The sequence below is a fragment of the Manis javanica genome, chromosome 3 (genome assembly GCF_040802235.1).
Source record: "Manis javanica isolate MJ-LG chromosome 3, MJ_LKY, whole genome shotgun sequence".
Lineage (NCBI taxonomy): Eukaryota > Metazoa > Chordata > Mammalia > Pholidota > Manidae > Manis > Manis javanica.
Window position 1 is genome coordinate 44,832,595 of NC_133158.1, and position 17,366 is coordinate 44,849,960.

The following is a 17,366-nucleotide window of genomic DNA, read 5'->3' on the forward strand; positions in this document are numbered from 1 at the left end:
TTTGAAAATTATCAGTAAAAAATTAACCCCACTCATTATAAGTCTTTTGTCATCCACAGGTATTTTTCTCAGCTTATCTTACTATGATGCTTCCCTGAAAGCTTTTGCAATCAGCTATAGGCTAGACTGCTTCGTTTTCCACATAGAATGACCCAGAGCCCCATAAGAAAGAATTATATGCCAGGTATATTGGGCTATAGGCTTCTGAGGGCATCGTTTAAAGAAACTGAGACCAAACAGTGGACAAAGTCAGGATTTCCAGAACTCTAGTTGAGAAGCAGATGGGTTCATGAGACTACCACCCCCAGATGCAAGGGAACAAAAATTAGATACACAGAACTGATGAATGATGAGGGATGACTACAGTTCTGTTCTGGAATACTGTCAGTGTTATTTTAATGTCTGTTTTCTGGATATATAAAGAAACCTTCTGTCTTCCTCTTTACAGCTTTTTATAAATCGCAGCAATGTAGTAGTCTCTGCTTGCAAGTTGCTTACAAATTGCTTCAACCATTTGTAAATGATATTCTCTCTGCCTGATCCCTACAAATCGGAAAATTCTCATTGAATATTTTTTCATTTTATAGTAATACAGTTATTTGCCAGGGCTCCACAAGAATCTGTACCCCATGTTGCCGACCTATAATTTGGAAACTAGTCATGCAACCAAGGCTTTGCCTGGAGTGTGAACTCAAGAAAGATGTTCATTTAATCAGGTATGACCAGATGCTCTTAAAGAACCGAGTTTGACTTTGTGGAGCCAATGCTTACTTACAAAGCCTTCCTGGGAAACCTGGCCTGGTACTTGGCCTGGTACAGCCTGCCTAAGACAAGAAAAGTTTTCTAGAAGCAATAATGTTGCTAATGACACTTAACATCATTTTATAGGCATATATTTTCTACGTGATTGTCAAGAATATCTATTTTTAGGTTGGGTGAGATTCATTTCCTTGCTGACTCTTCTCCACAATGTTGTTTACTACAAAACAACACCATGACAAATAGTATCATTTCCAGAAATAATCAAGTGGCTGTCTCCCCTTAGGATGCTCAAAGGACTTTCCCCATGTGCACACACATAAACACTAATAGGCACACATAATGCCAACAACACCAAAGGTCCTAGCACATGCCATGCTGCTAATCAGTGGGGTGTCTCTGCAAATCACATAAACCCCTTGGGCTCAAATTCCTCCCCTGGGAAGAGAAGAAGCTAGCCTGGATGGTCTTCCTAGGTCTCTAGGCTGGGTTTTATAATTCCGTGGTCATCCCCTTCCTCCACTTAATCAAAGACAATTTCATGCAACATGACAGTATGTAAGCACAAATCTGGGCAGGATCTAAAAACTGAGATGAGATATTTTTTTAATGGGATAAGGTGAAACATAGCAAAGGCAGAAATAGACTTATATACATCAGTATGGATACATCTCAAAATGCAATGTGTTTTTAAAAGAAAGCTGCAGAACATTCCGTCTTTGATACCAACTGGGCATAAAAACACAAAAGAACAGATGTACTGCTGTAGAGTTAAACATAAAGATTTTATATATAGTTTTTTTTAAATTCATAATGTTGGTGGCCCCCAGGGAGTGAAGAAAATGAAGTGACCTCACAGTTTCTATGTCATGTTTGAGTTCTTCAACTAAAGCAAATACGGTACTACATTCATTTTAGAGAGGCACATACATGAATATTTGTTATAAGTGAGTCTCAGTTTAGTGCTTGCTAACCAGAAGTATCCATCAGAATCAACCAAAAACTTTGAAAAAATGAGTATTTCCTCAGTCTCTCCCCATGTAATTCAGGGTTACTAGGTCTGAAATAGAACTCAGGTATCTGAACTTTTTAAACTGCACAAATAATTCTGATGCACAGCAGCCTGTAATTCTAAAAAGTAACAAGTAAAATTAAATGAAAGATACACAAGTGGTCAAAACAGCATTCCTCAAAACAGCCCCAAAATGCAAACAACCCAAATGCCTATCAACTGATCAGTGGATAAATAAAATGTGGTCTAACCATACAATGGAATGTTATTCTGTTATAAAAAGGAATGAAATCCTGATACGTCCATTTCTGTGTAGTGCTATCCCCACCACCCTAATCCAAGCTGCTAGGACATCTCATTGTAGTACTATAATAGTTTGCACCTCTTTAGCCATTCTTCCCATGGTAACCAAAATGAGGTCTAAAGAAGGAAATAAGATTATGTTTATCATCTGTTCAAAACCCTTACAATGTCCCCACTGTGCTAAGAAGGAACCCAGAATACTGCTAAGGCCCATAGGCCACCCTGATTCCAGCAACATGGGCCACGTAGCCATTCTTACAACTCCCCAAGCTCTTTCCTGCCTCAGGGCTTTTGCACTTGCTCTTCCCTTTGCCTGAAACACTCTTCCCTCTATCCTTCCTTCCCATCTTCAAAACACAAGTGACCTGAGTGTCCCCACCAAGAAATGAACTTTAACACTACGGCACCATCTCTTTCTTAAAGGTAATAATTAAACTAACATGACCATGTTAACAAATTCCAATACCAAATAAAACTCCTATACCAAATAAAAAAGATTAAATTGCATGTAGTAACCTTTTTAAACTGTCAATAAAGTGTTTGAAATGTGCTGCACTGAGAGTTGACCAAGCTAGAAAGGTATTGCTCTTCAAGGGAAGTTTTTTTCCTCCTACAGAACCATTAACCACCTGTGAAATCTACCTGTTACCACCTGGAGAAGGAGTTAGTGCTAGACCTCCATGTATTAACCTATACACTGAGAGACCTCAAATGTCATTGCCTGAAGCATGCTGACGTGGGAGAGACAGCATACCCACATGCCTCTAAGATAAACCCATCTCTGTAAGTGGGGATTTTGAGTTGTTCAAGAAATAAATGAGTTAACCAAATGTGTACTTGTATTGATGGAGAGTCATGTATGAGAATCTTGGAGGAGGTGAGCATGTGGAAGCCATGCATAGCATGAAGCCGGGTGATCTCCATTAGAGATTCAAATGCATGGTATTGTTTTATTACCATGATTATTTAATTGATGTATATAATAAAGATGAAATGGCATGGGAGGGAAAAGAACCTGGTGAAATTTATCTTGTTCTTACGTATATATCTTACTTTTTCCCTCTTTATGAGGCTAAAAGAGCAAAGTTCAATCATTTTAGGTAGAAAAATTAACATAGGATGAAATATCATAAATTAACTAACGTAAGCTGTATAATAAGTCAATTCATACCAAATAATTTCATAAACACAACCTGGGAACTCATATTTGTACATATTTAACTAGTGTACTTAAGATTATTAAATGCTACAATATTTCTTAAGTACTGTAAAACTTATAGCAAAGTGTAAATTAGCAAAAATATGAAAAGCATAGTTTTGGAACATATTTTAGTAAAAAATTTGCATTATCTCTATGCATGAGACTTCATCAGAATAAGAATATATTAAAATCATGTGGATTTAAAATCACTGTTTAACAGTCTCAGATGCTGACTTCCATCACTTATAACCTGTATTGAGCCCCAATAGGGTGTTCCAAGCTTACCTTTGAGCCTGGAGGGGGCGCCAAACCAAGAAATGAATAAATAATATTCTCTTCTTTTGCAGAGAAGAAGGAGTCAAAATCCTTGAAGCAAAAAGAAAAAAAATGCTTAAACCATTTCACATTTGTGAACCAGTGTTTACCTAAGTTGGTCTTTTTTGTTGTTGTTAGTTATTATGTTGGGAGCCAACAACACATAAGGTCAGCCCCATTTGCTTTCTCAAAGATGACTAACCCCAAAAGTTAAGAAATCCAACCATGAACTTCCCATTTGTTTTCATGCGCTTTCACTGTGCCTATTATAGCATACACACCTGTTCATGTTCAGGAACTGCTGACAAGACTCAGATATACAAAGCAAAAGGATTCTCCAAAAGTTCCAAATCTTGAGCTGGTTTCCTTATAATTTGGCCCTATGAATTTGGACCTGAGAAAGATCAGCTGAGATCAACACAACACAGGATTTTGCTACTGTTAAGTAGCTTCTAAAAGCCCAGACCCATTCCAGGCCCTTCTGAAACCAGGAGCCACAAGATTATGGAGGGCTTAGAGCAGCACTTGTTTTGGCAAAATGGAAACCTGTAAAGGGCAGTGAAACCTGAAATCTGAACCTCAAGGAAGCTCCACTCTCTACCCCAGACCCCACCCAGGGTCAGTCCTTCACCAAGTCCTACACCACCCTCCTCAGTAATGTGGTTGTAGCTCAAATGAATATCATTTTTCATAATTAAAATGTAAGAAATATTCCCCAGGCCACACTCCTGTCAGTCTTTGTCACCAGGGCTGCGATGCAGTTTCTGCCGTGTTACAGAAAGGGAGTGTGTCTGGCCCAGCCAGCACAGAGTGACACTCAAACCAACTTGGATGGGTTACTCCCCACCCTACTCTGATGTATATTAGGAAGTCAAAAACCAAATACAGGCCATTTATATTGGGAAGAAAACGTTATGTGCCCTTGTTTGTTAATCTTATCCAAAGCTTTATTATTTTCCTACCTGTTGCCCCAGTTCTTTCAGTGATTAATTTTCTTTTATACTGAATGCATTTCTATGAGCTTCCTCAAATCTTACTTGAAGGAAATGGAGCATCATGAGTAAGTGATTCTTTGGTATTAGAAATTCTGATTGTTTCCTAGAGTACACACTTAGTAGGTGGTGTTAAAAGATGACTTGATAGAATGCATTAGTAGGAACTGTAGTAGTAAGTGAAATAGAAAAAGGAAAATGTATGCTGCTTTCCAAAATTTCCATAGATGAAGATCTGAAAACTTCTCTAGTTGGCCAAATTTAGAAGCTTTTGAGTCAAGAAAGGTTTTCTTACAGTCGAGTGAGCTGTCTTTTGCTTCAGCTTAAGTCCTAATAGCTTTTTTAACTTCAGAGAGCTGAAGAACAATTTGTCATTATTTTTTATTTGATACTAACAAATAGATACAGAAAACAATGAGTATAAAATGGTTTTTCAATTTCCAATCATGTTAGTGTGGCAGATTAGATACCCTGAAACATCATTTCAAAAAAAAAAAGTTTTAATACCTTAAGACAAATGCTGGGCATAGAAGCCATGGGGCATAAATCTGCAAAGAAGTAAAAAGCTAACCTTTTCAGAGAATATTGCTTCTCTCTCACTTACCAACTTTACATTTCCCTGTATGGCCCCGGAAGATGACTGGTTAGCCAGAGACGGGTAAGATTCCTCAAGGGAGGAACAACCTAAGACAGGCACAGTCGCAGGGGGGGGCCATCAGGTGAGAAATTGGGGATCAACAGAGGGGAGGCTTAGAACCTCACACCCCCTGTTTTGAGAGAAATCTTCTGCATCTGTGGATGTTTTGTTGCCCTTGTCTAGCTTGGATTAATACTTAGTCTATAGGCACAGACCTGATCATCTACATTTGCCCTCTTACAGCACTAAATTATGTTTTCTACCTTTATCTTGCATCTACCTACCACTTCAGCATTTTATTAAATAATAATAATAATAATAATAATAATAATAAGGGAGAAATGTGGGATTCACATATAAATCAAGTATAAAAATCAAACGAATAATCATATCTGACTTGATTGTTTATAGTTCATGATGAATGATCAAAACTGAAAGTTTCTGTGATGAATGCCCTTGCACTGTTCACCATGTAAGAACTTATTCACTATGTAAGAACTTGTTCACCATGTAAGAACTTGTTCGTTATGCTTCAGAAGATTGGAGACTGTTGAGAATTAGGCTTGGGGTTGATTAATTATTGTGCATTGAGTCCCCTATACAGAATTTTACTGTTGTTAAAAACCATTTAATCAATAAATATGAGAGATGCCCTCTCAAAAAAAGAAAAGTTTTAAACCAGATTAAGAGAAAAAGTAAAAATCAATTGCTGAGCTGGTAACAAAAGGAAAGATTATAGCCAGGTGAGATCAGAAATCTTAGAATAAACACACACCAAGACCACCATCCATGCTGAATTTCTGACAAACCCAGGCAATATTTATCTTCCACTTTGATGCCTCAGAGAGAAAAGGAGGAAATGGACTAGCCTAGTGTGTACTCAAGGTGTGGAGTCTTATAAAAGACACCTACATACACACACACATGCATACACACATACAGACACATACATATATATACATGCATACACACACACACACACACTCAAGAACTTCATTCAGAGCTCTACTTTCAGTATAAATATAAATGAGAAATAACCCTGCCATGAAAAATAGAATGGAAGAAATTTGCCTGATAGAGCTTTGGTGCTCAGTGAAGAGGAAAACATTTTTCTCTGAGACTTTACAACCACAAGCCAAAATTCATAAGATTCTTCTAGTCCACATTCCCATGACATGTGTGATCCAGAAAACTCTTACAGGTAATCTCAACATATAAGGGTTTCTTAATTAAGAAATCTTAATATAAAAAGCTATTATGTAGTTCCCAGGAAACTAGCAGAAACAAATCCCAGGCCTCAAAGAATATTCACAAATAGGTTAAAAATGAATAGCTGAGAGTCAAAAATCATGAAATCAATAGGGAAATAAAGCCATACTATGAGAGAATACCATCAGAAATAACAAAAAGCAGAATTAGAAATCAGAATCAGATATTGGAATTATCAAGCAGAAAATATGAATTATCTGGTATTCAATATATTTAAAGAAATGAAAAAAAAAGCTTGAAAATACAAGAAATAAACAAACTAGAGAGAACAATCAATCAAATTTAAAAAAGAATCAAAGGGTACCCCTAAAAAAAAAGTAATAACTGTATTATAAAATCCAACATATGTGGATTAAACAGCTAATCAGATACATCAGGAGGGAAGATTAGCTAACTGGAAGATTCAGAGAAATTACCCAAACAGGGAAAACAGAAATGGAAAAATACACAATAAATATTATTATAGGAAAACAGAGTGAGAAGATCTAACACACATCTTCAAGGTGCTCTAGGAGAAACTAACGATAATGAAGGAAAGCCACACTCATACATGGCTAATAATTTTCTAGACTTGTTGAAAGATACCAGTCCTTTGACTCAGAAAGCCCAATGTTAATCCTAACCTGGAAAATAAAAAGAAGTCTTAACCTAGACACATCCCAGAGAAAGATTTTTAAAAGCAGCATGGGAGAAGGGGGAGCCACGAGGAGGAAAAGAGGCGGGGAAGGAAAGACAGTTTCCCCATAAAGGAATGGCAATTAGATTGACAACTAACTTCTCACAGCAACACAGAAGTCAGAGGAAAGTAAAATAGTAATTTCATGTGTTATAAAAAATAACCATTAACCCAGAATCCTAGACCCAGTGAAACTATTTTTCAAACAAGATAGGGGGAAAAATAAAGATATTTATCTGGAAAATAATGTTTTGGCAGACAAAAATTCAGAGAATTTCCCACCAGTTGACCCTCACTTAAAGAAACTTTTATAGAATGTATTTAGGCAGAAGAAAAATGATTCTAGATGGATTGTCTAAGATACAAGAAGAAATTCTGAGCAATTATTAATATTAATAAATTATATTAATAAATATGTGTGTAAATCTAAATCTAAACAAATATTGACTATAAAAACAATAAAAGGAAATTCTACTTTGTGGGGTGGAAAGAAGGTAAACAAACTAAAATACTAAAAAAAAACCAAATACATGGAAATGAGGAGAAAGTGATTAGGTTAAAGTGTGTAAAGGCTCAATAAAGGCTATATATATGACAAACCCACAGCCAACATCATACTTAACAGCGAAAAGCTGAAAGCTTTTCCTCTAAGATCATGAATAAGACAAGGATGCCCATTCTCACCACTTTTATTCAACATAGTACTGGAGGTCCTAGTCACAGCAACCAGACAGCACAAAGAAATAAAGGCATCCAGATTGGTAAGGAAGAAGTTAAACTGTCACTGTTTGCAGATGACATGATATTGTACATGGAAAACCTGTTGCTCTTATACACTAACAATGAAGGAGCAGAAAGAGAAATCAGGAAAACAACTCCATTTACAATTGCATCAGAAAGAATAAAATACCTAGGAATAAACCTAACCAAGAAGGTGAAAGACCTGGTGCCCTGAAAACTACAAGACACTCATGAGAGAAATTAAAGAATACACCAATAAATGGAAATGCAGCCCATATTCATAGACAGGAAGAATTAATATTGTCAAAATAGCCAACCTGCCTAAAGTAATCTATAGATTCAATGCAATGCCTATCAAAATACCAATAGCATTCTTCAATGAACTAGAACAAATAGTTCTAAAATTCATATGGAACCGCAAAAGGCCTTGAATAGCCAAAGCAATCCTGAAAAGAAAGAATAAAGTTGGGGGGATTATGCTGCCTAACTTCAAGCTGTAGTACAAAGCCATAGTAATCAAGGCAATTTGGTACTGGCACAAGAACAGACCCATAGATCAATGGAACAGAATAGAGAGCTCTGATATAAACCCAAACATATACCACTAATTAATATATGATAAAGGAGTCACGGGCATACAATGGGGAAATGACAGCCTCTTCAACAACTGGTGTTGAGGAAACTGGACAGCTACAAGTAAGAGAATGAAACTGGATTACTGTCTAACTCCATATACAAACGTAAACCAGAAATGGATCAAAGACCTGAATATAAGTCATGAAACCATAAAACTCTTAGAAGACAACATAGGCAAAAATCTCTTGATTAGAAACATGAGCAACTTTTTCCTGAACACATCTCCTCAGGCAAGGGAAACAAAAGCAAAAATGAACAAATGGGACTATATCAAACTAAAAAGCTTCTGTACAGCAAAGGACATCACCAGCAGAACAAAAAGGCATCCTACAATATGGGAGAATATATTTATAAATGACCTATCTGATAAGGGTTTAACATTCAAAATATATAAAGAACTCACAGGCCTCAACACACAAAATACAAATAACCCTATTAAAAAATGGGTGGAGGATCTGAACAGACAATTCTCCAAAGAAATTTGAATGGCACATGAAAAGAAGTTCCACATCCCTAATCATCAGGGAAATGCAAATTAAAACCACAATGAGATATCACCTTACACCAGTTAGGATGGCCAACAACCAAAAGAGAAGAAATAGCAAATGCTGGCAAGGATGCAGAGAAAGGGGAACCTTCCTACACTGCTGGTGGGAATGAAAGTTCAACCATTGTGAAAAGCAGTATGGAGGGTCCTCAAAAAACTAAAAATACAAATACTATTTAACACAGGAATTTACCAGAAGAAAATAAGATCCCTGATTCAAAAAGACACATGCGACAGCTGTCGCCTCTGCGGCCGCGAAGCACATTTTTGGATATCCTGTTGAACCTTCTTAACAATTCAGAGAAACTGCCGAGTGACTACTAAAAGAAGGCTCTAATCTTAAAGCTTACGCATTTTCCATCTACCATATCAGAAAGATGTCCTATGTTTTTGTAAATGATTCTTCTCAGACCAATGTGCCCTTGCTACAAGCCTGTATCGATGGAGACTTTAACTATTCCAAGCGGCTTTTGGAAAGTGGCTTTGACCCAAATATTCGTGACAGCAGGGGCAGAACAGGCCTTCACCTTGCAGCAGCTCGAGGGAATGTAGACATCTGCCAGTTGTTGCATAAATTTGGTGCTGATCTTCTGGCAACAGATTATCAAGGAAACACAGCCCTTCATCTTTGTGGCCATGTTGATACTATTCAATTCTTAGTTTCCAATGGACTAAAAATTGATATTTGCAATCATCAAGGTGCTACACCCTTAGTTCTGGCAAAGCGCAGGGGAGTGAACAAAGATGTCATCCGATTGCTGAAATCTTTGGAAGAACAAGAGGTCAAAGGATTTAACAGAGGAACTCACTCAAAACTGGAAACCATGCAGACAGCTGAAAGTGAAAGTGCCATGGAAAGCCATTCTCTCCTTAATCCCAACCTACAGCAAGGTGAAGGAGTCCTGTCCAGCTTCCGAACCACCTGGCAGGAGTTTGTGGAGGATCTGGGCTTCTGGAGAGTGTTGCTGTTGATCTTTGTCATTGCTTTGCTGTCCCTTGGCATTGCCTACTATGTAAGCGGGGTGCTTCCCTTTGTGGAAAACCAGCCTGAACTGGTGCATTAAAGGAGCTTATGAGGCAAATGCCTGTTTCCTGGCTTCCAATGTTTGTGTTCAGTTTCACAAAATCTTTCTCTTATTGCAAGACAGTGAGGGCTGTACATTTTTCTTTTTGCATTTTTACTTATTGTAGTCCTTGTGGAATGACATGTTCATTTGAACTACTTACTGAAGTCAAGTATACTGCATCCTAAAGCTACCTCTGACCCAACCTGACTTCTTAGGAGAGCCTACACATAGCCTTGTTTGATAAAAATATGGAAATGATAAAGAATGAAAGGTAAAGGAGGAAACTACAAAGTCCTTGCTAGAAACCTTAACCTAATATAGGACAAACTAAAATGAGGTATTGAAAAAGAAAAAGGGGTTTTCATATGATTACTTTTTGTTAATAGTTTGATTTCTTCTTTATTGTTGTGAGAGTCCCTTTTCTCTTTTTATTTTCTTTCTCTAGGAATAGAGGAGACAATGAAACTCAACTTAAAATGAAGTGCTTTTTTCAAATCCAGTATAGCAAACCAGTAATATTTTCAAGTCTAGTAACAAACGAAACAGAACTTTTCAAAAATGATTGGTTTGATCTTACATTGATTTGTTTTTAGGATAGTTTTGATTTTTTTTTTGTAAACTGCTCTGCTTGTTGTTAATATTTGTGAAAAAATGAATTTGAGGAGTTCATTTTGTTTACTTTTCAATTTTTCCAAATGTTTATTTCAAATATATCCTATTCAACAAAAATACAGCAAAAAAAACTCTTTTTCTACTCGATAGTTAGCCGGAGAAAATAATTCTGATGTTTAACTCTCACTGTAATTCTGTAATGCTATTATAAGATAACAGTGAAAAATTCAATTCTGTAAGCTAGCCATGTTGTTTCAAGTGTATTGTAGTTCACAGTATTTCATTTTATGTGCAGTCCTGTTCAGAGGACCTGTTAGAGTTGTCATAACCGTTTCTTCTAATTCTCTGATGGCAAGAACGGATGGAGTATTTCTGAGTTAACAGCACTGAATACTGTTGTACTGTTTGTCATAAACTCGTGATGAATGGTAATATTATGTAAGTTGAAATCTGGCCCCCAAACTAGATTGCAGCTTTCAGCAGTATGTTTGAAGGCCTCTTTTGTTAATGAATCTGTTATGTATAAATCATATTCTTGGGTTTTAAGAAGGAATATGAAGACTTGATAATTATTCTTTGGATGTAGTCAGAAAATTTTAGTGAAAGAACTAATGGTTTTATTTTTTAGAACAAAGGCATCTAAGCTACTTCTAATTGAATTGTTGCTAGAATTAAAAATTATACTTTAGAATAGAATTGGTATTTCTGTGATGCTTTTTGCTTCTTGATGTTTTTCTCTTTTGTATTTAAATATCTAGGATTGAGATATTTTTCTTTCATGTGACTTTATCTTCTCAAGGAGCTGATTGAAATTTCTGATTTAACTGGCTGCTTCAGGATCAGCTCACAGAGTCTTGCTTTTAAGTTAGATAGAAAATAAATCATACTTGGTGAAAATATGCTAAATAGAGCAAAAATCAGCAGACTTTAGAATGGAGAAAACTAGAACCCAAAAATCAAATATATTCAGAATGAAAGCTTCAGAATTAACTATATTGTTTGTAAATCTAAATGGATATGCAAAATTGGTTAACATATGTAAATATATTGCATTTTTTAAAGATTAATGTTCCCTTTTAAGTGCTGGTTTTTTGTATTTTATTCTTTGCATTCAACATTCAGTAATACTACCAATAAATGTATTTATAATCTCTTAAAAAAAAAAAAAAGACACATGCACCCCTATGTTTATCGCAGCACTATTTACAATAGCCAAGATATGAAAGCAATAGATGAATGGATCAAGAAGAGGTGGTACATACATACAATGGAATATTATTCAGCCATAAAAAGAAAAAAATCGTACCGTTTGCAACAACATGGATGGACCTAGAGGGCATTATGCTCAGTGAAATAAGCCAGACAGAGAAAGACAAGTACCAAATGATTTCACTCATTTGTGGAGTATAACAACAAAGCAAAATTGAAGGAACAAAAACAGCAGCAGACTCACAGACTTCAAGAATGGACTAGTGGTTACCAAGGGAAAGGGGTTGGGGAGGGGGTAGTGGGGAGGAAGAAGGGGATTTTAATTAACAATCTTTAATTAGCAATCACAATATAGGTAGGTCATGGGGAAAGCAGTACAGCACGGAGAAGACAAGCAATGACTCTATAGCATCTTACTGTGCTGATAGACAGTGTCCACAATGAGGGAGTGAGAACTTGATAATACAGATGAATGTTGAAACCACAAAGTTGTTCATGTGAAACCTTCATAAGATTGTATATCAATGATACTTTAATTTTCAAAAAGTGTCTAAAGGCTCTTTTAATGTTTAGGAGATTATTCCAAGACACTGATTCTCTTTAATTTAAATGAAGTACTAAGGCAAGCACCAACAGAGCAGATAACTTCTATTAAGTAAAGATGGAAGTAAACTAAGAAAGAAACATTTTAGTCAATAAAATAAAGTTAAGAAAGGGTGAAAAAAGAAACTGCAAATGTGGGAAAAATAAGAAGCACATAACAAAATAACAGAAGAAGCCCCAAGTGTATCTACAATCTCAATGTGTGGTGGGCCAAGGCCAGGCAGGCTCATACAGCCAGGTGGTGGGAGGTCTGGGGTGTGCAGTCAGCGTCCGATGAAACGTGGGGAGGTCACCAGACTAGGGCTCAGGTTGCAAGCTCACTGAGAGGCTTTTGCTCAGGACATGTGATGGAGACAGATGACTACTCGATATCACACACACACACCACTGCTGCCGTCACTTGATAAAGGAAGAAGCAGCAGAGCATACAAGTACATGGGAATGAGAAAGAAAAGTCCCCTGTCCTGCAAAGTCCCTCCAGCATACCCCTCTCCTGACAATGCCTGACACTGTGCCCTCTAGAGAAAACTGCTTAAGGACACAGGTCCTCCATCACAGGGCAGGGACTGATGGTTGGGTTTGGAGCTGAGAGGCAATAAACTGGTAAATGGCACACAGAGAGAGAAGAGGAATGAACCCTCTCCCAACTCACTGAGCAAGGCCAGCCTACCTACTCTGGGTACCACAATTAGAAAAGGACACTATAACCTCACTCCATCTCCTCCAGGCACATAGATTAAGAATCCTAAAGAAAATATTAGCAACATGCAAAAAGTTAAAGCATTGCAACTAAATTGGGCTTTTTCCTGAAACAAGATGATGATTTAGTACCAAAAAATAATGTAAATAATTTACTCCACTTACATATTAAAGAAGCATAACTATTTGTTTACCTTAACAGGTACAGAAAAATGTTTTCAATGAAACTGAACACCTATTCATAGTTTTTTTTTAAGCAAACAAAAAAGTTTGGTTTAATTGTTCTATTATAAAATTAATAGATGACTTATGTAGAAATACAGAAAATACAAAGAAGGAAAAAGAAGAAATAAAAACACTTTATAATTCCACTCTAGAAGAGTTAACTGGCAAAATGCCTGGCTCATAGTAGGCACTTCAGAAATATTTCTAGAGAAATATTCCCTTCTACTCTTTTTTTTTTTGGTATCATTAATCTACAATTACATAAGGAACATTATGTTTACTAGACTCCCCCCATCACCAAGTATCCCCCACGAATTCCATTACAGTCACTGTCCATCAGCGTAGTAAGATGCTGTAGAATCACTACCTGTCTTCTCTGTGTTGCACAGCCCTCCCCGTGCCACCCCCCCACATTATACATGCTAATTGTAATGCCCCCTTTCTTTTTCCCTGCCCTTATCCCTCCCTTCCCACCCATCCTTCCCAGTCCCTTTCCCTTTGGTAACTGTTGGTCCATTCTTGGGTTCCGTGATTCTGCTGCTGTTTTGTTCCTTCAGTTTTTTCTTGTTCTTACACTCTACATATGAGTGAAATCATTTGGTATTTCTCTTTCTCCACCTGGCTTATTTCACTGAGCACAGTACCCTCTAGCTCCATCCATGTTGCTGCAAATGGTAGGATTTGTTTTCTTCTTATGGCTGAATAATATTCCATTGTGTATATGTACCACCTCTTCTTTATCCATTCATCTACTGATGGACATTTAGGTTGCTTCCATTTCTTGGCTATTGTAAATAGTGCTGCGATAAACATAGGGGTGCATCTGTCTTTTTCAAACTGGGCTACTGCATTCTTAGGGTAAATTCCTAGAAGTGGAATTCCTAGGTCAAATGGTATATCTATTTTGAGCTTTTTGAGGAACTTCCATACTGCTTTCCACAATGGTTGAACTAATCTACATTCCCACCAGCAGTGTAGGAGGGTTCCCCTTTCTCCACAACCTCGCCAACATTTGTTGTTGTTTGTCTTTTGGATGGTGGCGATCCTTACTGGTGTGAGGTGATATCTCATTGTAGTTTTAATTTGCATTTCTCTGATGACTAGCGATGTGGAGCATCTTTTTATGTGTCTGTTGGCCATCTGAATTTCTTCTTTGGAGAACTGTCTGTTCAGCTCCTCTGCCCGTTTTTTAATTGGATTATTGCTTTTTGTTTTTTGAGGTGGGTGAGCTCTTTATATATTTTGGATGTCAACACTTTATCGGATCTGTCATTTATAAATATATTCTCCCATACTGTAGGATGCCTTTTTGTTCTATTGGTGGTGTCCTTTGCTGTACAGAAGCTTTTCAACTTGATATAGTCCTACTTGTTCATTTTTGCTTTTGTTTCCCTTGCCTAGGGAGATATGTTCATGAAGAAGTCGCTCATGTTTATGCCCAAGAGATTTTTGCCTATGTTTTTTTCTAAGAGTTTTATGGTTTTATGACTTACATTCAGGTCTTTGATCCATATCGAATTTACTTTTGTGTATGGGGTTAGACAATGATCCAGTTTCATTATCTTACATGTAGCTATCCAGTTTTGCCAACACCAGCTGTTGAAAAGGCTGTCATTTCCCCATTGTATGTCCATGGCTCCTTTATCAAATATTAATTGACCATATATGTTTGGGTTAATGTCTGGACTCTCTATTCTGTTCCACTGGTCTGTAGCTCTGTTCTTGTGCCATTACCAAATTGTCTTGATTACTGTGGCTTTGTAGTAGAGCTTGAAGTTGGGAAGCAAGATGCCCCCTGCTTTATTCTTCCTTCTCAGGATTGCTTTGGCTATTCGGGGTCTTCGGTGGTTCCATATGAATTTTAGGATGATTTTTCTCTATTCATTGAAGAATGTTGTTGGTATTTTGATAGGCATTGCATTGAATCTGTAGATTGCTTTAGGCAGGATGGCCATTTTGACAATATTAATTCTTCCTAGCCAAGAGCATGGAATGAGTTTCCATTTGTTAGTGTCCTCTTTAATTTCTCTTTAGAGTGTCTTATAGTTTTCAGGGTATAGGTCTTTCACTTCCTTGGTTAGGTTTATTCCTAGGTATTTTATTCTTTTTGATGCAATTGTGAATGGAACTGTTTTCCTGATTTCTCTTTCTGTTAGTTCACTGTTAGTGTATAAGAAAGCCACAGATTTCTGTGTATTAATTTTGTATCCTGAAACTTTGCTGAATTCAGATATTAGTTCTAGTAGTTTTGGAATGGAGTCTTTAGGCTTTTTATGTACAATATCATGTCATCTGCAAACAGGGACAGTTTGACTTCTTCTTTACCAATCTGGATGCCTTGTATTTCTTTGTTTTGCCTGATTGCTGCGGCTAGGACCTCCAGTACTATGTTGAATAACAGTGGGGAGAGTGGGCATCCCTGTCTTGTTCCCGATCACAAAGGAAAAGCTTTCAGCTTCTCGCTGTTAAGTACAATGTTGGCTGTGAGTTTGTCATATATGACCTTTATTATGTTGAGGTACTTGTATACCCATTTTGTTGAGAGTTTTATCATGAATGGATGTTGAATTTTGTCGAATGCTTTTTCAGCATCTATGGAAATGATCATGTGATTTCTGTCCTTCTTTTTGTTGATGTGGTGGATGATGTTGATGGATTTTTGAATGTTGTACCATCCTTCCATTCCTGAGATGAACCCCACTTGATTATGGTTTATGATCCTCTTGATGTATTTTTGAATTTGGTTTGCTAATATTTTGTTGAGTATTTTTGCATCTATGTTCATTCAGGGACATTGGTCTGTAATTTTCTTTTTTGTTGGGGTCTTTGCCTGGTTTTGGTATTAGGGTAATGCTGGCTTCATGGAATGAGTTTGGGAGTATTCCCTTCTCTTCTATTTTTTGAATAACTAAGGAGAATGGGTATTATGTCTTCTCTATATGTCTGATAAAATTCAGTGGTGAATCCATCTGGTCCAGCAGTTTGGTTCTTGGGTAGTTTTTTGATTACTGGTTCAATTTCTTTGCTGGTAATTGGTCTGTTCAGATTTTCTGTTTCTTCCTTGGTCAGTCTTGAACGGTTGTATTTTTCTAGGAAGTTGTCCATTTCTTCTAGGTTTTCCAGCTTGTTAGCATATAGATTTTTCACAGTATTCTCTAATAATTTTTTGTATTTCTGTGGGGTCCATAATGATTTTTCCTTTCTCATTTCTGATTCTGTTGATGTGGGTAGATTCTCTTTTTCTCTTAATAAGTCTGGCTAGGGGCTTATCTTTTTGTTTATTTTTTCAAAGTACCAGGTCTTGGTTTCATTGATTTTTTTCTATTGTTTTATTATTCTCAATTTTATTCATTTCTTCTCTGATCTTTGTTATGTCACTCCTTATGCTGACTTTGGGCCTCATTTGTTCTTCTTTTTCCAGTTTCAATAATTGTTACTTTAGACTATACATTTGGGATTGTTCTTCCTTCATTAAGTAGGCCTGGATTGCTGTATACTTTCCTCTTAGAACTGCCTTCGCTGCATCCCACAGAGTTGGGGCTTTATGCTGTCATTGTCATTTGTCTTCATATATTGCCTGATCTCTGTTTTAATTTGGTCATTGATCCATTGATTATTTAGAAGCATGTTGTTAAGCCTCCATGTGTTTGTGAGTCTTTTTGCTTATTTCTAGTTTTATCCCTAGTTTTATTGATTTCTAGTTTTATCCCTTTGTGGTCTGAGAAGTTGGTTGGTAGAATTTCAGTCTTTTTGAATTTACTGAGGCTCTTTTTGTGGCCTAGTATGTGGTCTATTCTGGAAAATGTTCCATGTGCACTTGAGAAGAATGTGTATCCTGCTGCTTTTGGGTGTAAGGTTCTGTA

At 36.8% G+C, this 17,366-nt stretch overlaps 1 protein-coding gene and 1 pseudogene across 4 annotated transcripts in view; one reads left to right on the forward strand and one right to left on the reverse strand.

Annotated features, from left to right (window-relative positions):
- SH3BGR (SH3 domain binding glutamate rich protein) overlaps window positions 1-17,366 on the reverse strand; it is a 61,452-nt gene that overhangs the window by 19,290 nt on the left and 24,796 nt on the right. For all 4 annotated transcript variants that reach the window (XM_073231341.1, XM_073231340.1, XM_037014727.2 and 1 more), the window contains exon 3: window positions 3,561-3,641. In XM_073231341.1, the coding sequence (XP_073087442.1) occupies window positions 3,561-3,641 (81 nt within the window). The remainder of the gene's footprint in view (window positions 1-3,560; window positions 3,642-17,366) is intronic.
- On the forward strand, window positions 9,304-11,945 carry LOC118971738 (ankyrin repeat domain-containing protein 46 pseudogene; annotated as a pseudogene).